The sequence below is a fragment of the Manis pentadactyla genome, chromosome 4 (genome assembly GCF_030020395.1).
Source record: "Manis pentadactyla isolate mManPen7 chromosome 4, mManPen7.hap1, whole genome shotgun sequence".
NCBI classification, from domain to species: domain Eukaryota; kingdom Metazoa; phylum Chordata; class Mammalia; order Pholidota; family Manidae; genus Manis; species Manis pentadactyla.
Window position 1 is genome coordinate 16,644,155 of NC_080022.1, and position 23,692 is coordinate 16,667,846.

General features: G+C 51.5%; 1 protein-coding gene across 3 annotated transcripts in view; it reads left to right on the forward strand.

Moving 5' to 3' along the window:
- The first annotated feature begins 4,885 nt into the window (after nt 1-4,885).
- The window catches only part of EPHB2 (EPH receptor B2), a 180,041-nt gene continuing 161,234 nt past the window's right edge, over nt 4,886-23,692 (forward strand). For 2 of the 3 annotated variants that reach the window (XM_036914638.2, XM_036914637.2), the window contains exon 1: nt 4,886-5,280. In XM_036914638.2, coding sequence (XP_036770533.1) covers nt 5,220-5,280 — 61 coding nt within the window. In that variant the 5' untranslated portion in view covers nt 4,886-5,219. The remainder of the gene's footprint in view (nt 5,281-23,692) is intronic. The other variant, XM_036914636.2, reaches the window with a different exon arrangement.

Consider the following 23,692-nt stretch of genomic DNA (forward strand, 5'->3'; position numbering starts at 1 on the left):
GTTGCTGGCTTTATGGCCGTCTCTTCCCGAGATAATACAGAGCCAATAGCAACAATACTCTTGCGTGAGAGTTTTTTAACAACCCAGGGAAATGCTCACTGCACAATGCTATATGGACGGTGGGGTGGGGCGGAGGGGAGAAGTAGGACACAGCTCTGTGCATACATCAAGATTAGCGTTATTTGCAAAATACTTTTACCTAGAAAAATGTCTGGAATTAAATTAATCAAAATATAACAGTGGCTCTCAGGTTGGGGGAATTATGGGTGGTTTCATTTTCCTTCTTAACTCTTCTTACACCTTCTTTATTTTTACCAATTAGTGTTAAAAGTGGTAAAAGTAGCATTTGCCATATGCTACTTTTATCATGAGATAGAAAAAAGGTTTTCTTAAAAGAGGGAGGAAAGATATTAGCCATCAGAAAAATTTTTTTGTCTTGCATCAATCACCTCCTCCAAGAAGCCTTCCCTCCTTCTCTGGGCAGAGGTACTGGCTTCCTCCTCTGTGCCCCTGAAGGATTTGGACAGCCTTTATTGAAGAGCACTTTGCATTCCTTGTGGTAATTATTGGTGTCAATATTTAAACTTACCACTTCAATACAGTAACCACTAGCATCCAGCCACATGTGGCTAAAAGCACTTGAAATGTGGCTAGTGTGAATTGAGCAATGCTGAAATACAACATACACACCAGATTTCAAAGAATTAGTATGAAAAAAGAATGTAAAATTCAACACTGATTATATGTCGAAACAATTATATTTTGGATACATTGGGTTAAATATATTGAAATTAATTTCACCTGTCATCTTTTTGTTTTTCTTTATGTAGCTACTAAAAATAAAAAATTATATGTGGGGCCTGTATTATGTTCTATTGGACAGTGCTGGTCCATGAGCTCATGAGGTTTGATCTGTGACTTTGCCAGCTCAGGCCCAGAGAACAGAAGAGCCCTGCCTGAGGTCACACAGCAAACTAGTGGCAGGATTACAACTTGAGCTCTACTAGGATCTATACTAAGAAACTCCCCCTGGCCTGGCACTGGGTCCAGGTGTGATCTGATGCACAGCTGACCATGTGCCCCCCATCCATCCCGCCTCTTGGCAAGGAAGCTGCATTGGGATGGGATCAGAGATCTAGGTGTACCGAGAGAGGGGACTTCTATGTTCAATCCAGGCTCCGTCACTCAAGAATCACATATTTCCCTTTCAGAAGCCCCTCCACCTTCCTCCTCAGGCAGAAGGCCTCCGGGGAAGCTGAGGGGCCCAGAACTTATTGGCATCTCCTGCTGTGACTGAGAGGCAGATGCAGGGCCTGCTATGCCCACTGAATCCACAACAAGGAGAGAGTCAGGGCTGAAAGCAGCCTCAGAGAAACCACTCAAGCCTATCCTCTCATTTTGCTTTTGTGGCAAGTGGGGTCCAAAGGGGGTGAATACCCTGCCCAAGTTCACACAGCAAGTTAAGTGAGGGCTGGGACACATCGTGGAGTCTCAGTCTAGGGGTATAGAGGCCAGGCCAGCCCCACAGACCAGAGGGATGGTGATGTGAGTCAGAACTCAGGCTGCTCCCAGGCCCTGCTAAGCTAAGCTCACACTTCTTCCTTGACCTCAGGTCAGCTTGTTCTCTACTTATAATCCTTGATGGTTCCCCATTATACTTCAAATGCAATCTATATTCCTCTTCCATGACCTGATCCCCCACCATGCTCCAGTGGCTTGCTATGCTCAGTGACTATTCCTAGAAGGCAGCCAGCGTATTCCCACCCCAGGGCCTTTGCACTTGTACTTATTTCCTCCTGGAACTCTCTGCACACTTTTGCATGGGGGAGTTACATCATCCAGCTTTCAGCTGTCACGTTCCCTCTTCAAAGAGGTCTTCTCTGATCCCCCCTGGCTAGAGTAGACCCTTGCTTTTAGTCACCCACTGACCCATTACCCTGCTTTATTGTCTTCTTAGCATTAATCATTACTTGAATTATCTTGTCCACCTGTAGATCTTACACAGCAGAAGGCAGGTTCTAGAAGGGCAGGGCCTTGTCAGACAGCTCCATGGAGGCAACTCCATACTACCTCCCCAATATCTGCAATGTAGAAAGTGCCCAATTAATGTTTATTAATTAAATTTGATTGAAAGAGACATAGACAAATCAGATCACTGAAGCCCAGTTCCAGGTGCAAAGCCTAGTCACCCCCCACCCCAAATCTGCCATGTGTCCCTGGAAATGTACTTTTTTCTCTCTCTGGGCCCCAATTTCCCCTTCTGGAAAATGGAGCTCCCACTACTGCCAGGCTGGCTGGCAGGGTAGGCTGCTTGCATTAGCATCAGTCGAGTTGATGGGTGTGAACACTGCTTTGTAAACTGTTAAAGCGTGACTGCAAATGCCAGTAGCTGTTGTCATTAGACAAATGAAGTTAAAACCACCTCCTCCTCTCCTGTGAGAGGACTGGGTCAGATGCTCTCCAGGGCCTCCTGCCCTGGGAGTGTATTGTTCTGAGTCCAAGCACTGCCTACAGGCAGCTCACAGTCTGCAAAGGATGTACAGATAGAATGCAAATAAGAAATCATCAAACCAGCAGACACCAGCAAGGACTGCGTGGGGCTGACCATCTTTCAGGAAACACATCAGTGCAAATGGTCTGAGAAGGGCTGAGGCCAATGCCAATTAGAGCTCTTGGTGGGGGGTGGGGTGGGGCCAAATCCAAGCTGTTAGAGTGGAGAGGGCGGCCAGGTGGAGTGCACAGCTGGGACAAAGGCACAGCGGAAGGGAGTTGCCACAGAGACCACTGCGGAGGCGCCCGCCCAGGCTGCAAGCCCAGCCACCCTATAGGATCCCAAAAGATGGGGAATAAAATAATGTTTAGGCAGGAAAAGATGGGAGAAAAGGGGGCTTTATTTTATTATCATCACTATTTTCCTTTCTAGCCAGTTAAAGGCCTTGGACTGATGCTCTTTAATTATATATGTTGAGTGAGACATTTCCCTTTTTTAGGTCTCAGTGTCCTTCTCCATGAAAAGGGTGTTGGGGAGTTGACAAACAGCTCCCTGAACTCTCTGTGTCCACGAAGTCACAAGGGGGTTCAGTGCTGGGGTCATTCAGGCCTGGGGTTGAATCCTTAGCTCTGACTTGCCAAGTGACCTTATCTGTTCCTCAGTTTCATTACCTGGAAAGGTCAGCACCTACCTCAGAGGGTTGAAAATTAAGGGAAACAATATATAAACAGAGCTTAGCCTAGTGCCTGGTATCAGATCCTTAATAAATGCCACTGCTGTTCTTATTTTGGGTCAACGAGGGAGGGTAGGTGGCAACAAGGGCCTAGGGTATAGTAACAGAGCAGAAAAGCTGAATCGACCCAGCATAGAGCAATAGGTGCTCAAGAAATATTTCTAGAATTGGGAAGAGGAAGGGCACCTGGGGGCTGGCACTGGTGAGTGCCCTAGCTTGGAGCCAGTTGGCCCCGGAGAGGGAGTCTTGCCCCAGGATGGGCCAAGCTCAGGGTCCCTCAAACCCTGGGTGTCCTGGAAAGTCTGACAAGCAGGAACTAAAAATAAAGGCCAGCCCTACCCCCATGGATCTTGACCCTGGTCAAGGAGTCTGTAGGATTAAGAGAGGGGGATCTCCCTCCCTTCCTCTCTGCTCACTTCTGCTCTGTCCTTCCCAGGCAGTCTTTCCCAGCCTTCCAGGCCCCCTTCTCCGGGCCTTCTAGGATGAAGCCCTTTTCAGGTGGACTCTTTAGGCTTCAAAAGCTGACCTAATCTCCAAACCTTAGATGGGGTCTCAGAGTCTGTGGTGTCCTTTTCTTGGTATGGACTGAGGGTGGGCCCTGAAGGGAGGATATTGCAGGGACATTTTGATACTTTGTGGGACAAAGGGCCAGGAGAGTTTTGGGTGGCATAGACTGAATGTTTACCATCTGTACCTCCACTATGCTCTTACACCCACTCCACAGAATGGCGAGCTCCTGGGTAAGTCTTGTTTTGGGGGAGTGCAGCTCCCAAAGGCTGGGACTCCTGCAGCCTGCCCTCCCTCCAGCCTCAGCAAAGCCGGTTAATGATGATGGTGATGAAGGCTGTCAGAGCAAGGGCGGGCCCACGGGGATGGAACAAGGGGCTGTGTCCTCCATGAAGGAACAGCCATGCGCAACACCCGTGGCTGCACAGATAGGTCCATGGTGTGTGTGTGGGGGGGGTGTTGAGGGGTTGGGGTGGGGGCGCTGGACATTCCCAGTTACATGCATCTGCCTCTTTCACCCCCAAACTGCATTACAGAGGTACAGAACAAGATGTACAGAAAAGAAGAAATGTACAGATAGAGGGTCTGCAGGGAGGGGCTCATGGGCTCAGCTCAGAACAAGGCAGGGAGGGTAGGCCTGGGGTCTGCCCGCCAGGCCCATTCTCCCCCCCACATCCCCCCCCGGTGAAGTGACACCCCCTCACCCCCACCAGGCCCTGCTGTTAGCGCCAAGGCCCACTCTCCCAGGCGGAGGCCCCAGCCCAGCCCCAGCGCCTGGGAAAGCCGCTTGTTTTGTTCCCATCTCCACCCCCCTTCTCTCTTTTTTTTTTTCATTCATTGCCGTTCGGTCCCTTTCGGAGCCGCAGGGACCCGGGTGGCAGGGCTGAGGCAAGGGGATGGCACTCCCTGCCCTGACAGGTACGGCCAGCCCCCGCTTTGGGCAGCCCCTTTCCCCGCCCTCCCCCCGGGTCCCCCTGTCCCTGCCCCTGTCAGCCGCGCCAGACGCTCTCCGGCTTTGCAGCATTCAATAAAAATTCAGAAACATTTGGGCTGAAATCGCTGCTTTATCTGGAGGAGCCACAGCGCCGGGAGAGACCACTGCTGCGCGGGGGGAGCCCGGGGTCTCCGCCGCCCGGGCGCGCGAGGTCTCCGCGCACCAGTGCCCGCACTGTCCCGGGGTGGCTCTGCGAACGCGGGGGCTGGGGCTCGGGGGACACGCGCGGCCAGCTGGGGTCCCGGGTGCGCACGGGGGGCGGCGGCCCGGCCCCGGGGCTCCCCCCGCGCCCGCGGCTCAGGTGGGCCGTGCCCAGCGCTGGCGGAGCCCGGGTCCCCGTTCTGCCCGGGCTGGATGGCTCATTCTGCTGGCTGCGCGGTGGCGGCGGCTGTGTGTGCGCCGCGCCTCGCCGCTCCCCCCGGCCCCTCGAGCCCGGGGCGCGCTGCCGCCCGGGCCCCGCGGCGCCGCGGCCCGAGGCCCCGGGAAGCGCAGCCATGGCCCTGCGGAGGCTGGGGGCCGCCCTGCTGCTCCTGCCGCTGCTCGCTGCGGTGGAAGGTGAGCGGGCGGCGGGCGATGGGGGCGGGGAAAGGCCGGGCACGGGCAGCCGCCGGCGCCCACCTCCGCCCTGCGGCCCGCGAAGTTTGCCCGGGGGCTCGCGCCGGGCGCAGGTGGCCGCGGGGAGGTGTGTCCGGCGCGCAGGGAGGCGCGGGCCCCGCGGGCGTCCGGGGAGCGGCGGGCGCTGATTGACTGTGCCAGGAGGAGGCGAAGGGACCATCTTGCCGAGGCTTTGTAGCCAGCCCGGCGAGCGCCGCCCAGGACCGGGGGCTGCCCACGCGCGCTCGCCGGCGGCGGCCAGGGCACCCCCTTCGCGCGGTCCTGGCCTTTCTCGGCGCGGGGTGGAGGGGCGCCGGCTGGGGGCCCCGCTCGCAGTCAGGGCTGGAAAGTTTGGCAGAGAGCAGAGGGAGGGAGGCACCGCGGCTGGCCCGGGTGGGGGCTCCCGGTCCGTGCCCCCCAGGGATGGGGTCGGCGCCCCAGAGAGCGGGGGACTGGCAGAGTGGAAGTGAGCGCGCCAGCCCCCCGCGCTGTTGCCCGCCCGTGGCCCGTGGCATACAATGGTGTCCCCTCCCCGGGAGGACTACGGGGGGATGGGTCTGTGGGCATCTCTCAGCTGCGCGGGGTCTCTGGGCACCCCTGCCGGCCACCACCCCGCTGGCCGCAGAGCTCAGCGTGGCCACTGGAGCCCCGGGAACTCTCCAGCTGCCGCTGGGCCGGACCAGATGCTCTTGCCATGTGTTGGCCTTGGCCGGGGTCGCCGGGCCCTCTCCCCATAGCCTCGTGTCGTGGTACCACGCGACCCCCAAGGGGACAGGCTGGCTGCCAAGTCTCCCAAGCCAGCTTGTTCTGGAGGGAAAGTTAGTAAGGTTTGGGTGTGTCCGCCAGAAATGGCCGAGCTTGTGGGGCAAAATATGAATATGAATAATGGTTCTCGTGTGTACTGCACTTTACAGTTTTTAAACCGCTTTACAGTTTATGAAGTATTTTGCACTATAAGCAGCTCTCTGTGGTTTACAACGTGCTGCACAGCTGACAAGGTACTTTAAGCTTTACGAAGTGCTTTGCCACCCACAATTTTGTCACCCACAATTTTGTTGGATTCCTCAGAATAAGTCTTCCACAGAAGCCAGGTGGGTATGATTCTTACTCTCTTTTAAAAGATAAGGAAACTAAGACTCAGAGTCCACGTATCACCCAGGGCCACTGGGTAATAACAATGGAGCCCTGGTCTGGCTCTGAAACCTGGGCTCTGTTCACTTTGCTGGGTCCTGTCCCTAAACAGGGAGACCCCTTCCAGGATTCTGCCACTGTGGGCTTAGGGGCGAAGCATATGTGCTCTCATCCCTGGCCCCTTTTGGATGGTGGGAAGCCCCTTCCCCTTTTGCAGCTCAAAAAACTGGTGAGACCAGCTGTGGCCTCGGGAATGGCATGATGGGCACCCCGTGCTATAACTTCAGTTTCTCTCTCAGTAATGAGCACTTTAGTGACCAGTTTAGTGGGTGGTGAGGTGTCCCTGGACGGCAGCCACAGTTTCTGGCATCAAGGCAGCTGTCCTCTGGCTCCTGGAGAATTTGGCGGCGGCCTGTGGTTTCCCAGAGTGGGGCCACTGGGGCTCTGAGGGTGCCACAGGCCCTGGGTGTGGAGGGTAGCCCTGGGGCCTGGCTGCCGGTAGGAGCTCGCTGAATATGGCTGAGGTACCACTTATTAACCCTGGCTTTGGGGAAATGACTCATGCATTGGCCCGCTATACATTGGGATGTTTACAGTATTATGGGGAGCTTGGCATAAATATTGCTATTTAGGTTGCAGTCATCGGTGCTGGAGGGGAAGAAAATTGGCCCCTCTTGCGTTGGAAGAGGCCTGGGTGTGTTTTTAATTACCATGGGGTAGATGGAAGGGCTGTGTGTGTCTGTCCTGCTGTGGGCCTGGCAGGGGGTGGCTAGAATCTGGTGGGCAGTGGTCAGGCTGGACCCCGGGCCCCGGCACGGGGCTGATCAGCTGCGTGGGCTGCCACTTGGGGGCAGGATGAGAGGGCAGCAAGGTACCCCAAACCTTTCTTCAGGCTCTTCCTCTGCCCCTGGACACTAAGGAATTGAGTCCCTTAGCGGGTAACAGGGAGCTGGCCAAATAGATGGGAGATGGTGTGAGATGGAGGTCAGGGGCCCCACTTCTAATCTCAGGGTCCTGGGCCAGCTCCCTTCCCTGGGGGCCTCAGTTTCCCTGGTGAAAAATGGTTCGCTAATCTCTTGGGATAGCATCATATGCACCCTACTTCTCCTCCCTGAGCCTCAGTTTCCCCATCTGTCAAATGAGGGTGATCATAATGCATATCCAGCCCATTCCACAAGGTGTTTGTGAGATTCGGGCCAGATAATGGATGGGGATTTGGGACACCTGGAAGAACAGTGGCCTTTGGGGTGGAAGATAGGGATGGGCACTGCCACTTGTGGCACATCCCAGAAGAGACCGGTCCTCTCTGGAGCAGCATGGTCTGTGGAAACAGGTCTGAAGCCCGGGCTGGAGGGCGAGCTTCCCCGTGGCTCCCAGTACCCAGAAACATGTGGCACCACTCCCTTCCCTGTCCCCTGCTCATTCCCTGTAGTAGCAAAGCTGTCCTCATCACTGAGATCCTAGGAAATCCCCAGCCTTTGGAATGGGAGTGAGGAGAGGGTGTCCGTGTGTGAGGCAGGGCTGGGGTGGAAGGTTCCTGGGTTAGGATGGTGAGCGTAGTATCTCCCCCAAACCATGAGAGATGGCCCCACACCAGGGAAACACAAGTCTGGAACATCTGGAGTGGGGGCTTAGGGATGGAAGCACTCTGGGGACACTGGCCAGAAGAGGCCAGTGACAGACCAGCCACTAGATGGAATCCAAAGGTTGAAGAAATCAGTCTCCTCCATGCATTTGTTCATTTGATCTCCAGTTATTTGGGAGCTTACTCTCTGGCTGGTGTGGTACTGGGCCCTGGGTGAGCAGAGAGGAAGGGGACAAGCTGATAGGGAAAACACTTGGCAAGATATAATGTGATAAGTGTGTCCCAAATTGCTGCCAGGAGGAAGTCGTGAGCCACCTGGGGCAGTGGAGGCAGTTTAGAATGGAAGACAGTTATTTCATTTTTTATGGCTTTATTCCTTGCCTCATTTTCTCACTGCCTCCAGTATCCCTGCAATGAAACTTTCTCAGCCGCCTGTCACACGAATGAACTATGCTCTCAAACGTTAAGGAGGTTGACTTTAGGACTTAGAGGGTGAGGAGAATTTTGCCTGGAATAAGAAAGAGCATATGTGAAGACATAGGCATGATGATTGGATACTTACAGCTGATGAGGGCAGCAATGGGGACTGAGTATGGAAGGCAGCAGGTCCTGAAGGGCTAGGATGAAAGGCTGAGGAGTTCGTACTTGACGCCAAGGATAGTAGGGAGCCACTGAAGGTTCTTGAGCCATTGAGGGACCTGGCCGGATGTAAAGATTACTGACCTCCAGTGATGTTCAGATGGGCCAGACCCAGTCCAGCCTTGCTGAGGAAAGCCTGGCTTGTTTATTCCCTGCTAGTCTGTGAGTTCCCTGAGAGTTCATTTTTATGTCCGCAATCATGGTGAAAAGAAATCAGTTCAAATGCCACCTCCCCAAAGGACTTCCTGTTTACCTCTTCTAAAACAGACCCAACTCAGCCACTTATCCCATCTGCTTTGCTTTGCTTCCTAACACCCATTACCACCTGAAATGCTATCAGAGATTTGTTAGTCTCCTTGTTTTGTATCTGCCTTGCCCAGTAACTGAATGACACAGTCAGCTAAGAAATGGATGAATGAATGTCAAGGGAATGAATGAATGAATAGATTATGTTGTGTAATGTGAGAAGTTTCAGGATAATTGTAAGGTGATGGAGACAGTCCATCTGGCCTGGGAGATGAAGGAAATCTTCCGGGAGGGAGAAGCCCAGGGGCTGGCCTGAGTTGGGAGGCAGGATACAGGAAAGTGTGTGGGAATAATGAATATACTAGTTCAGCCAGAGCTAAGGATTCAAATGGACCAGCCGCAGCTCTGTGTTAGATAAGCCCCCCTTCTTAAGGGGGTTGAGGAAGTGCCCCCCACCCTGCACAGTATACTTCTTGTCTCTCCCACCCCATCCTATCCCTCTACTGGGCTCACCTCTTGGGCATTACCTATTTAAGATCCAGCGACCTTCAGTGGGATTAATTTGGAACTGGTTTTCCTTTTATGTTTGTTTCTTCTGCTTCTCATTTTTAAAGGAGGCTGCTTTCATGTATCCGTCTTAGGCAGGAAATCAGGGGCTTAGATTTAAAACCCAAATGTTGTAGAATTCAAAAGCCAGTTGACTTATTCATTCATTCCTTCATCCATCCATCCATTTAAGAAGAGTCACCAGGCACCTACTTCATGTCAGGTGCTGGGTGGGAGAAGGGATTCCAGCTTTGGCGGGGAACAGAACCAGCGGACTTCACAGACAGTGTGGGGTAGAGAAAAGGCACGGTGCTGGTGGGCAGTCAGACCTGAGTGCAGATCCGAGCACTGCGCACTGTCACCCTGGCAAGGAGCTCAGAGTCCCTGGGCTCCTGTTTCCTCAGGGGTTTCTGTGCACACCCACATAAAATGTCAGGCACTCAAGCATATGGCCCTGTACATTATATGCTATTCTTAGCCCCTTCAAGGCCCCTCCCTCGGAGCACCCCTGGGTGTGGTCAGTGATGGCTGTGTCCTGATTTGACCCCCTTTTTGGCATGTGGGTTGTCCAGGCAACAAATCAGCCCCCAATGTCCCCCCAACCCAGTGCTCAGGCTCCCAACATCCCCCAGCCCTGGGATGCGACCCCACAAGTCTGTGTGGGCCCAGGGTTCCATCTCTGCCTCCTCCAGGGCCCTTTTGGGGGCATGTACTCAGGTTCTTAACACCAGTGGGGCTCACAAGTCTCTTATTTCTGGGGATCTGCGGTTGCCCTGAAATGATAATAGAATGTTGCATGTTGATGCATATTTTCCTAGGAACTGGGGCCTTAGCTTTCAGAAGTTTCTCAAAACAGTGAAAACACAAGTCAATGCCTGAGCACACAGTGGGGGCTTGCTTCCCCATCTCTGGAATCCTGGGTTTGCCTCTGCCCACCAGCCCCTCTTTCCTGCTGTGGCCCCAGTCCCTCCCAGGGGTTAGTCCTTCCTGGTGCCTTTGCCCTCTCTACATCAAGGTTGCATCAGCCTCAGAGCCAGGGTGGGGGCAGGTTCTCTGGGCATCTGTGCTGGGCACTCAGCAAGGCCCAGGGTAGCGGCTGGTCCACTCTGCCTGCCCAGAGCTCACCTATGAGTTACACCCCTGCACACAGGACATAAGTAAGGAACGGAGGTAAGGAACGTAAGGAACGGAGCTGGCTGGTGACAGGAGGCCTGGGCTGGGAAAGGCAGGATCGCTGTGCGCCTTCCGAGGCTGGAGGGGCGAGATCAGGATGACCTCCTGGCAGAGGCGGGCCTGGCCCACACCTCTGAGTAAGGCACCATCTTGGTCTGGCCTGCTTGCCTAACTTAGCTGAAGATTTCGAAAATGAGGAACGAGGCCCAGAGTCTGTAGGTTAAACACATTCTCCAGGTCCTTCCTTCGAGCAGGCAGATTTGTCCCCCAGTGACCCAAGATAAAACACAGGACTCTTGGGAAAGAAGACAAGAAACCTCATCGGAAAACTGGAAAAGACTGAAATGACGTGAAATCAGAGTTAGTGCCCACCACCTGGCTGCCTGCCGCCCTCCTGCAGGCCCCCTGCCTGTTGATGAACAGAGAGAGGCTTGGCTGGGGAAGGGCAGGGCAGGGAAGAATGTTTGCACAGTTCCCAGAGGTGGGGCAGCCATTGATGGGACAGCACCTGGAAGCTTCCTGATTGGGATCAACTAAGCTGATAAGGCTGCTTGAAAGCGCTTCAGGGCCTTTTAAGGCAGGGTCCTCAGGAGGGTGGGAGAAGAGACACCTGTCCCCCAGGCACCCCTGCATCACCTGCAGGGAGTGGGGGCAACTTGTGTAGGCCATCTTAGCCTGGGCCATGCTAGGGGGGCTTCCTGGAGCCATCTGTCCCCTTCTGCAAGCCCCTGGGGGTGAAGGCATCCTCGAGGAGGAGACCTCGCCTGCTCTGTGGCCTTGAGCAAGTGATGTGGCTTCGTCATCTGTAAATTGGAGGTGGAAACTTAGCTGCTGGTCCAAAGCGCTTGGTGAGGATGAGATGAGATGCTGTATACAGTGACCAGCAGTTTGGCTTGACCCATGGCCGTGACCAATATTCATTCATTGTCATTACTGTGAAATATCAGCACCCTCTGCCCTTGCTCCTTTCTCTGAAATCCCACAGCTCTTTAGCTCAGTCCCAACCACTTTGTCTCTTGTTTCATAAGCAGCAGAGTGTGGAGGTTACCATGAGCGAATCTGGAGTCAGCGTGTCCTTTACTGTGTGTCCTCCAACCAGTTACTTAACCTCTCTGAGCCCTGGTTCCCTCATCTCTAAAATGGGAATAATAATAGTTTATAGTTCTTGAGATGGTTGTGAGGAATGAATGTGTTAACCCATAAAAGATGAAGCCAAGCATGTGCCTCAAGTGTGATGTGCACACAGTAGACATTAAATGGCCATTATTGCTTAATACCAGTGGGAAACTGGATTCAGAGTAGGGGAATGTGGGTGTCATTTTACTAGGGTGACTGCCTCCAACTCTACCCACCCCATCTTCATTCAACCATGGGGAAAACCAAAGATTCAGAATTAAGTTCTGAGCCTTCTAGGGCAAGGGTGTAACTGACTCTCAGTGGATGGTTGCAAAGCCCATCCAGGCTCCCTCTCTGGGACAAAGGCCACATCCAGGTTTGCCTCAAAGGCCTCAACCCTACTCCGGTTTCACCTCCCTAATCCCCAGGAAAGGGGTAGAGTCCTCTGTGACTGTGCCCTTCTTCTTGGCCCTATGCCTGCCCAGTGCCAACTTCCATGCCATGGCGATGATAACAGCCTCCAATTCTTGTGCTGGAAGCACTGCTGACCGCATTGCATATGCCATCTCATGCAAATACCCCAATAAGCCCCACCAGGTAGTTTTATTATTATGCCCATTTTACAGAGAAGGAAACCAAACCCCAGAGAGTAACTAGCCCAAGGATACATAACTAGGGAGTGGGAATTAGGGATTTGAACCCAGGTCTGGGTGACTGGTGCTCTGCTGCCAAAGCCACTTCTGGAATGTGCCTCCACGTTCAGAGGAAGGGCTTGGCTCTGGGGAGGGTCTCTGAGGCAGCCATCCAGCCTCTGACTCCATCAACATCCTGAGATAATGCAAGTGGGAGGATTCTGGAACTCACAAACCTGCCATAAAAATGCAATCTCTGTCATAATGGTCAGAATAATGTTGTTCTAACTTAGACAAATCGGGTGTTAACTCATTACATTGCAGGGGCTCCTCCACAGAGAATGGAGGCTGTGGAGCAGTGACAGGGCCCCTCATAGCCTGTACTTCCAAATCCATTAGCTCTCTGGGCTTCATGACAACCTGGTAAGTGGACATGAGCCACGGGGCCTATTTTAGGGATGAGGAAACTGAGACCTGGGGGGCCAATGTGACTTGCCCAAGGTCAGTGGCCAAACCAAGCTTGAAGCCCAAGGCCAGTCTAAATGGCCCAGAGATCCTCAGTCTAATTTGAATTCTTAGCCAACATTTAAAAGTCAAGGGATTTTACAGGGAAGCTCTGTTTCCAGCTTGTGAAGTCAGACAGTCTGGCTTCCCTGGGCCCATATTTCCACATGGCCACAGTTGGCTGGAGCCGGATTGTGGCTGCCTTTTCAGACAGAACATGTAAGCACTAGGGGTAACTTGCCACCCACTTGTGTCACGGATTTGTGTTACTCACCGGGCCCCAGTAGGGTTCAAGTTTGCCTCCCAAATCTGCCTCTGAGTCTCTGTGTGATCTAGAGTAAATTGCTTCTCCTCCCAGGGCTTCAGTGGCCTCTTCTATAAAATGAGGTGGGGGGACTCATTGGTTCTGAGGGCCCCTTCTACCACTAGGATTCAATGCCCAGTGCCAAGCTCCAGGCAGGGAAGAGAAGAGCTATGAAAAGTTCAGGGCTCCCCCTGGAAAGTGTGTCAGTCATCCGTTGCTGTGTAACAAGCCACCTCAAGACTTACTGCCTAAAAACAACCGTGATTTACTATTTCTCCTGATTCAGTGGATTGGCTGGGTTCGGCTGGGTGTTTATTCTGTTCCATGTGGTGTTAGCTGGGATCACTCATAAGATAGCATTCAGCTAGATTGTGCCCAAGGTCCACCATGCCTCACATACATCTTTGAAGCCATGGTAGGGGCAGCTGGAAGGCTGGGCCCCCTCTTTCATTCCAAGATCTCCCCCATCAGTAGTCTAGACTAAACTGCTTTCCGTGGTGACTGACTCCCAAGAGCATGAAGCAGAAACTGTGAGACTTCTTGAGGCCCAGGCCCTACTAGAACAAAACATCACCCCTGCAGCCAAAGCCAGTCACAACGCCATATCCGGTTTATTCCAGGCATCCTCATCAGGCTCAAGGGAAGGGAAAATACACTAGGATTGAGTTTCTGTTTAATCCCTAAAGGGAAGTCCCATTTCTTGCTCAGATCTGACTTTGCATCTTCAGTACAGTCTTCAACATATCTCTGGAGGTGATGCACAGAGCTTGGTGTCCCCCATGAACCCATTTCACCATTTACACATCTCCATGTGCTCTGCGCCAACTTGTGATCCAAACTGAGATTTAAAACACTATGAATGGGAGGAGTGGTTCGTGTTTCGTGGCAGGAAGCATCGTTGGTGGTCATATTTGGAGATAATCAGCCCCAGGGAGTATCTCGTCTGTTGCAGGGGTGGGGGTAACAGGAAGCTAGAAGCCTCACTCCCTCTCATCCAACCCCCAACACTACCTCCCTGCACTGGCTTCCAGTGTCACCTGCCTCCCGAGAGAGGGCAGAGACCCTCCACTTCACCTTATGCCATGCCCAGCACAAGGCCTGGCTCATAAAAGGCACTAAATAGATGTTTGCACAAGAAACAAGCCTACATATTAATTTAAAATGGCAGTTGGAGTCATAGATATTCAAGATCTGGTATAGGGCTTAAGGCCAGGGAAAGAGAATCTGGTAGAACGGAATGTGGCCTGGGGCAGGACACGTCAGCCTCAGTCTCCTCATCAGCAAATTGGGGATCCTGATTTCAGCCCCCCGAGAAAGTGACACAAAGGAGAAACCATGGTCTTCATTCAGCTGTAAAAGGACCCATACCAGTGTGGCTGTGGTTTGGCAGTCCCACCTTGGCCAGGGACCACCGCTTGCTCTTAAGAGCAAGTTACACTCGTTGGGCTTCTCTTTGCTGACTGAAAGGGAATCAAGATCAATGTAATACAGACACTAATTCACAGGAGTCCAGGCCAGAGACCCCAGACTCCCAAGCTGACCTGTGCTGTGAACGAGTGAGGTGAGCCGGATGCTGACAGCAGTGCCCCAGGGAGAGTGCGTATCCTATCTAAAGAAGGCAGGCATTACCCACTACTGACCACGTGGCCATGCCAAAATCGGGGTTCTATTTTGCCAGCTCTTCTGATTTGCAAAGTTCTAATGTTTATGAAAAACCTGGCTTTTAAACATTTGTTCAGTTTAGTCTAAAATACAGTACTGACCAAACTAAACCATGTTCACTGGCTGGATGTGGTCCACTGGCTTGTAGTTGACAAGCTCTCCTTTAAGTGTTTGGGGGAGCCAAACAGCAAGTTTGGTTCCATTTTACAGTTGGAGAAGGTGTGGTTCAGAGAGCTGAAGTGACTTACCCAAGGTCACACTGGTAGGTATGAGGGTGTTGACTATGCTTCCTAACCCTGAATTTGGGAGTCTCTTTTCCTGTAACTTCCCTCCATGGTTCCTGTTTCCTGCCTTCTAGAACAAGCCAGAAGCATAAGTTCTGCCTTGCAGTCAGCTGCCATATTTGCAGGCAGAGAGCATTTTCTTTCTTTGAGTTACTTCTCTGGGGGCAGAGTTGGTGGGGTGGAAAGCATATGGTCTTACAGTAGGACCATAAACCTTGGCCTTTTAACTGACCTCTGTGAGCTGCAGTCTCTTGCACTGTAGAACGGGGTTAGGAAAGGTTTCCTAGACGAGGCGACTTCTAAGAGATTCTTAAGGAATAGCCAGGCAAAGAAGCAGCAGGGCAGGCGATCCAGGCAATGATACGGCATCTGCAGAGATCCGAGTGGGAGGCCCGAGAGTGTGTAATGTGGGGAAGCTGGAAGGAGTCCTGTGTGGCTGAGAACGGGGCATGCCAAGCGCTGGGGCGGGGTGCAAGCTGCCTGGCTTCAGCAGGGAGAGAGCGTGGGGTCAACATTCCCATTATGGCAACGACATATGTCCACAGCACCAACTTGTCACTTGGCCTGAGTCCATGGGAAGCCGGAAGGACAAAAAGCATCTGAAATGTGTAAGTGGGGAGAAAGCGGCTTAGTGCACAGTGGGATGTGTCCCGCCTGAATGGGGCTTCTCCGCCTCTCACGGGGAGGCAGAGCCTGGGAACAGCCTCGGCCAGAGCCCACAGGGCCTTTCTGGAACCCACGAAAGAACGAGGCCCAGGGAGTCTGTTCGAGTCAGGGCCCCGCTCAGTATGTCCTCTTGCCTGTCCCCATCAGTGTCAGCTGTCATTCCCCACGGCCTCAGATGGCAGCTCCTGCAGCTCTCAGGAGAAGTGTCGAAAGGACTCAGCTGCCAAGGAGGCCCTGAGGTGTCCCCACGCTGGCCCGGAAGCCCAGCTATGCCAGCAAAGCTTGGGACTCCCTTCTGTAGTTGAAAGGGTTCCGACGTCCCCTTGGCCTGAGTCCAGGGACATAGAAGAGTCAGGAGACACCGGGGAGGGTCCTGCAGTTGAGAGACAGGCAGATGGTTCAAATCCTGATTTCCCCATGTGCTGGCTCTGTCCCCTTGGGTAAGTCATTTCACCTCCCCGGCCTTGGTTTCTCATCTGTACAGTGAGGATAACAGGATGTTGTTTGGGGAATTAAAAGAGATAATATATGAAAAGCAGGTGTTTCCTGAGCCTCGCCTAGTCTGTTTCTCAGCTGTTCAATGAGAATAGTAATTAGTAATAACAACAGTGGCAACTAGCATTTCTTGAGGGCTTGCTAGAAACCAGGCACTGGGTTTAGGTATTATTATCACCTGTATCCTACAGATGACAAAATTAAGGCTTGGAGAGATGAAATAATTTGTCCACAGTCATTTGGCCAGTAGTGGTGGAGCTGGAATCCAATCTCAGGCAGTCTGACATCAAGATAGATGAACAGCTGATTTCTTTTCTTCTATTTAATACTTCAGACATACAGAAAAGTTGAAGGTATAGTAAAATAAATACCCAAGTATCCTTCACCTGGATTCAGCAATAGCAAACCTTTTTTCTCTCTCCTGATATAGGTGCACATGTATGTGTATGTATATTTTTTTCTGAACCATTTGAGTAAAAGTACAGATGTGAAAAAAGAATTAATGTTTACTGCGAATTGATCCATATATGTCTATGGCCCACTTTTTTAACCACTAATTTAGATTCCTTTGCCTGGCACACAGTAGGATTTGCGTACTGGCAGCAATTAGGAAGAATAAGTAGGATTTCCTATGGCCAACCAAGGACTGCCTGTATTACCTCATTCAGTCCTTGCTGTGGCCTAGAAGGGACCTATTTCTTCATTTTCAGAAGAGGGAAGAAAGACTCAGGTTATGTAACTTGTAGTAAAATGTAGTAAATTAGGATTTACACCTGTGTCTTCTTGACAGCAAAGCCTAGCCCACAAAACTTTGCAGGGCCCGCTTCTCTCCCCCGAGATGTACCCCTGTTGTAGCTACCAGAACACAACTCAGGGCAGCAGATGGCAACTTTACTCCCAGCTGCAGTAGGAAATGGCTCTTCCTAGGAACTGAGGGGTAATTATTAGAGTCCAGTGGACTTGGAACCCTAACTGGGGACTGAACCTGGGCCTGCAGTTAACCAAGTGGTTATGAGGACTCAGGTCTTCGGAGTTCTGGAACCTACGGTGCTGTTTCATGTTCCCCTGTGCATGGGTACCTTTCTCGCCTTCTCCCTCTGGCTCATTCCGCTGCTTATCAAGACCAAAGTTGAGCGTCTCATCCTGTTTGAAACCTGCCCTGTCCTCTCTCTCTGGTCCCATCTGCTTCCGGGTGTGGTGCTGAACCTGTCCTTGGTGGCCTCTGTGTCCTGCTGGCACCTTGTATGTACCCCTTTTATATCGTCCAGGGTAGACTATACTGTGTGGTGTGTTCACATGTCTGGCCTTCCCGCAACCTTACTGAGCGGTCCTCAGCCATATTGGTTTGGTAGTGTGCCGCTGGTTAAGGGGAGAGCACCTGAGCAGCCAGCCGGGCGCTTGAGTGACGGATGGCTGGATGGATAGGGGATAAGAGCATGGGTAGCTGCACGAAGTGGACGGTTGGATGAATGATGGGAAGTTTGATGATTGGATGGATGGATAGTTGATACATACATAGATCGATAGAATAGATAGATAGATAGATAGATAGATAGATAGATAGATAGATAGATAGATAGATAGATAGATAGATAGATAGATAGATAGATAGATAGATAGATAAGATGGTTTCATGAAGGTTGCATGGATTGAATGGCTGGATTTCTGGGTGGGTGAGTGAAGGGATGGATGGATAATGGCAGGATAGTTGAATGTTTTTAGATAATTGGATGGATAAATGGAGGGAAGAATGAACAAACACCAAAAAACAGAGTGTAATTCTCCCCCTTAGATTCCTCTTAGCATCTGGACTGTGATGTTTCCTTATTCCCCAGTTTCTGACCTTGAAAAGAGCTGATGACAGCATACTCCCCAGGTTTGGAGAAATCCACTGAGCCACTGGCTTTGCCAAAATTCTGCACTGGGGAGTCCCAGAGAAGTCCCCCAAAGTGAATTTCTGTAAAGTAAATCCTATTTTCCCACTGACTTAGCTCACACTTCTGGAGACATGTTCCTGCTGTCAGGGGCTGGGGCTCCCAGAGGCTGGTGACAGGTGGGCAAAGAGCTGGAACCCCTCTGGGCATCAACTGCCCAGATCTTCCAGTCACTCACCCTCTAGAGCAGACTGATGCTGGCCAGGGGCACAGGAGCTTAGGGCCGGGGGAAGCACGTTTGGCATCTGGTCCCAGAAGCCTCAGCTGCCAGTGAGATGCTATGCTGCTGGGCTTCTAGGGTAGCATGCTCAGTCTCCTCCAGACTTAGGTTTCCATTCATCTGTCCACACATCCATCTTTCCTTAATTCCAATATCCCACCTTCCTTCTATCCATCCATCCATTCCTTCATCTGTCTATCCATTCAGCCATCATTTATGAAAGCCTCTGGGGACAAAGAAAGAAATTAAACAGAACCGATGTTCTGATGTCCATGAGTGACAGCCCAGTAGAGGGACAGGCGAGGCCTCCTTCCTCTTCCCTTCCCGTCTCATCTTTCCCTTCCCCTTCTCTTCCTCTTTTCTCTTTTTCTTCCATCACCAATGTCACCATCATAGCAGCTCCCACCCCTGAGTCCCTATTAAGTGCCAGGCCTCATACTAGGTGCTTTTCTGACATGTCCTCATTTGTTTCCCTCGACAATTTGCCTGACGTTATTACCAGTGGCTTTGCAGATAAAAGAGCAGGTTCAGAGATGAAAGAATACGTTGAACGAACACTAAACTCTGTTTTCTACCTTTATCTCGTATCTACCTACCACTTCAGCATTTTACTAAAAATAATAATAATAGAGAAATGTGGTATCCACATATAAATCAAGTTTAAAAATCAAATGAATATTCATATTTGAACTGACTGTGTATAGTTCATAATGCATGAACAAAACCGAAAGCTTCTGTGATGACTGCCCTTGCACTGTTCACCATGTAACTTATTCACTATGTAAGAATTTGTACTCCATGTAAGAATTTGTTCGTTATGCACCAGAAGATTGGAGACTGACGAAAATTAGGCTTGGGGTGGATTAATGATTGTGCATTGAGTATTGACCCCCCTATACAGAAATTTATTGTGGTTAACAACTATTTGATCAATAAATATGAGAGATGCCCTCACAAAATATATATATATATAAACACTTCCAATTGTAAAATAAATAAGTAACCGGGATGTAATGTATAGCATAAGGAATATAGTCAAAATATTGTAACAACTTGGTATGGTGATACCTGGTACCTAGAATTATCATGTATATAAATGTTGAATCACTGTGTTGTACACCTGAAACTAATGTAATGCAATACTGTGTGTCAACTACCCTTCAATAAAAAAAATAAAATAAAATAAAAAATAAAAAAAATAAAGAATACGTTGAATGAAAAGGGGAAGCATCTTCATCCTGAGCTGCCAGGGAAGGGGCCTTTGGTTAGGTGGGAGTTCTGACCCACAATGAATGGAATGAAGGACATTCTGAGTGAAGGGCACCGCCTGAGTAAAGGCCTAGAGATCGGAGAGGACACAGTGTATGTACTGTGTGAAAGAGAAATGGGAGATGAGGCGACAAAGGTTTAGCCAGGAAAGAGAGGCCTTGAATGACAAGGTAGGGTATTTGGATCTGATATGGAGTCTGTGGGGAGCCAGTGATGGAAATCAAAAGCAGGGAAGCATTAAGAAGATGACCGTGGAGGCCGGCATGGGGGGGTATCCAGAGCAGGGAGAGGCAGGCTAGTGGCTGGGGAGGGCCCCGTGGGTCTGGCCTTGATTAAGCCAGAACTGGGTGCAGGCCGATCCTGCACTCTTCACCCCTTGGTTCCAGGGAGAGGTGGTGGAAACCCTGCAAGGGCTCAGCCCTTCCACAGAGCCTGGACTGCACAAGCAGCAGGCCAGTAATTATCCCAGAAGGCCAAATACCAGAGCCAGACCTGCAGGGAAACTGAGGCCCAGAAAGGGACAGCACCCACCTCTGGTCACACAGGCCGGTTGTAGGCGGGGAACTTGGGGCTAGGTCTGTAGCCACTAAAACATTCCTGGGGATATAAAACCTTTAAAGTCAGGAGCTCCATTTTCTAGCTGTAGAGATTTGGATAAATTATTTAACATCTTCCTTTAGCCCTTTTGAGAATGAGGTGGGATAAAATAAGTAATGGAATTGTAAAAAAATGACTTAACCATTCTGACCTTCAGTTTACCCTTCTGTAAAGTGGGAATAATAAAGATGAAAATCAAACATCATTAAGTCATCATTTTGTCCTCATAAGAATGTAAGCTTCATAAAGGCAGGGATTTTTGTCTCTTGTTTACAAATGTCCAGTATGGTGCCTAGGACGTAGTAAATATCAATAATCAATAAATGAGTGAATGGATGAGAAATGGTCCTCATATATGGGCTCCTTACAATGTGTCAGATACTGCACAAAGCCCTTTACCTACAGAATCGTGCTTAATCCTCTGAACAACCCCATCACAGGGTAGGTATGAGTATCTCCACCTTACAGGTGAGGAGCCTGAGGCTCCCAGAGGTTACATATGACTTGCCCATGGTCACCGAGTTTCTGGGCCATAGAGTTGGCATTAAAGCCCTGTTCTGTGTAACCCTGCAGGCTACAGGTCTGCACAGCTGCTACAGAGCTGAGTGAATGCCGTGGTGTTTCTGGGACCTATTTCAGGGCCTGGCATAATGCAGAGGCTGAATGAATGGTATCCCTTGCCCCCTTCTCCCCATTCCCCCTCCCTGGACCTCAGTTTTCCTATCTAGAAAGTTCCGGGGCTGGCCTCTGACCCTCGCAGGGTCCCTCCACATGGACCTCCCAACTAAGGAGGACCCTTCTACAGCTAATAACTCTGAGGCTAGTCGTCCTGCCCATTTTGACCGACCCTCATTCCAGAGGGATAAGACCTCTAGAGGTTTCTGGACACTCGCTTCCCCTCCTGGGACTCCGGCACCCTCGTAGTCTCTCTGCTAGCTTCCCAAGGGGCCCCAAATTGGCCTCCAGACAGATCCGCCTGGATGGCATGCCGCACCCGGTGGCCTTCGGGAGGGGCGTTTTCTGCTCCCTGACGGCATCCGTCCTAAGGTGCGAGGCTCCAGCTGCACGCTGCGGGCCGGCTGCTGCTGTCTGGAGCGCTGCTTGGAGAAACAAACACAGCTGTGTTTATTCCAGAAATTACACATCCTGATAATCTGCTCACTTGGGGTAATGCCTCCCAGTTAGGATCACAGGGGGAGCCATGCCGAGTTTCCTGAATTTCTAGGTGGATTTGAATTCTCTGTGACAACTGTCCTTGGCCAGAGAGTAGACCTCAGCCAGTGGGAATGCTCAGTCCTGAGGGTGGGGGTATTCTCATTTTGGCCCAGATGCTGGGAGGAGAGAACCTTTTACCTTGAAATCTCCAAACTGGGAGACTTGAACCTCTCATCTTCCCTGCACCCTCCCCAAACCCTGGCTACACCAAGACACAGAGACACAGAAACAACAGAACTACATTAGCAGAATGTGACCTCAGAGTGGATTTTGAATCCATTCACGTTTCTCTAAAACATTTCCATGATTTCCTGTTGCTTTCAGGTAAAAGACCCACCTTTCCCATGACTCAAAGGCCCTGCCTGGTCTGGCTGCTGCCCATTCTCTGGGCTCCATCACCCACTTCAGTCTGAAGGTTCCAGCCATTCCGGCCTTTCAAACTCTCCCAGGCTTCCACCCCAGGGCCTTTGCACTGGCTGGTCCCTCTACCTGGAACCCTGTTCCCTTTACTCATCACCTGGATGACTTTCATCCAGCCTCCACTTTTTCAGGGATGTTTTCCTTGAGTTCCCAATAGCTCCACAGGCTGATCTTTTGCAACATTTGTCAGAGTCATAATTTTAAAATAATTCTTTCTTTCTTTAATCATCTGTCTCTTCCACCATATTATAAATTCCACAAGAGCAGGGACCATTATTGAATTGCCTCATCACTATATTCCCTGGGCCTAGCAGGAGAGCCCATAGTAGGTGCTCAGTTCATTGGAAGAATGAATGAATGAGTGAAGGAATGAATGAACAAATGAACGGTCCTCGGGATAAGTGAAAGGAGGTTACGCTTCTGTTTGTTCTTTTGGGTGACAGTTGGCAGAGTGCTGTGACATCCATCATCTCCCTCTAATTGAACAGACTGGTATTGAAGTCTGCAGGAGCTTGGCACAGGGCCAGGCCCCAGGGCGGGGGTGGGGGATCCGAAGTGAATCAGGCATCACAGGCCTTGCCTTCAGGAGCTCACACACTGGATGTGTGCAGCCCCCTGGGAGGAAGAGCCCACTGGGATTGTTCTCCTAGGTGGGTGGATGAGACTTCTGATACTCAGAGGGGGGCAGTAGCTTGGTGGAACCAGGCAGTGGAGAAGTAGGGACAGATGTGCTCCCAGATCCAGTGGACATCAAGTCTGCTGACCGTTCCCCTCCTTCTCTCTGGCACTCAGGTGGGTGGTACCAGGATCTCTGGCCTCTGGGGATCTGCAGCCTGGTGTCTTGCTATCTGATCCTCTTGCCCATGTGACTGAGGACAAGTTAGAGTGAGCAACCCAGGCTCTCTTTCCTCATGGAACGTTCCTTCTAGTGGGCAAGACTAGAAATATCTCGTGAGTAGGTTAGGTGGTGCTAAGAAGAAACCAGAGCATAAGAGGGGGAATGGAGGCTGGCTGGAGGAGAGGGGTTAGGAAAGGCCTTTCAGAGAAGGGGACGTTTGCACGGAGGCCTGAAGGAAGCGAGGGAGGCAGTGCTGTGGAGACCTGGGCTGGGAGGTCCCCAGGAAGGTGGACAGTTGGTGCAAAGGCCCTGAGGCGGGAATGTGCAATGAGGCCAGGGTTGCTGGAGCAGGAAGGCGAGGGGAGAGTGGGAGGAGGTGACATTGGAAGGGAGAGGGGTCATGGTCAGGATTTCCCCTCTGTCTTGAGTGAGATGGGGGCAGTGGAGGGTTTGGAACTTGTTGACGATCTGACCTGTGTTCAGAAAGCACTGCTCTGTCCGGTATGATGGGAACAGACCTGGGGACACCAGCAAAGCCGGGGACTGGGAGAAGCAGCTGCACAGTCCAGGTGGGAGCGGGCGGTGGCGGCACTGAGGTGCTGGTGGGGGGACCTGTCGACACCCTTGGTTTTGCTCCCTGAATTGCTTCATTCAGCTTGGGGGACAGAGGGGAGGGGAGGATACACCAGGCAGTTCTGCTCACCCCGACCCTTCAGCCCACACCCGCCCCAGGAGGCCCTGCTGCCGTTTGTGATGGGGAAGCATCTTTCTTCTTGTTCCTAAATTAATTAATAATTTACTGACAACTCGATCTCCTGGCAGCCACAATGGTACTCCAGCATGTGCTGGGCTGTGCTGGGCAGCCTGGGGGCAGAGGGACCGGGGAAGGGCCTGGCT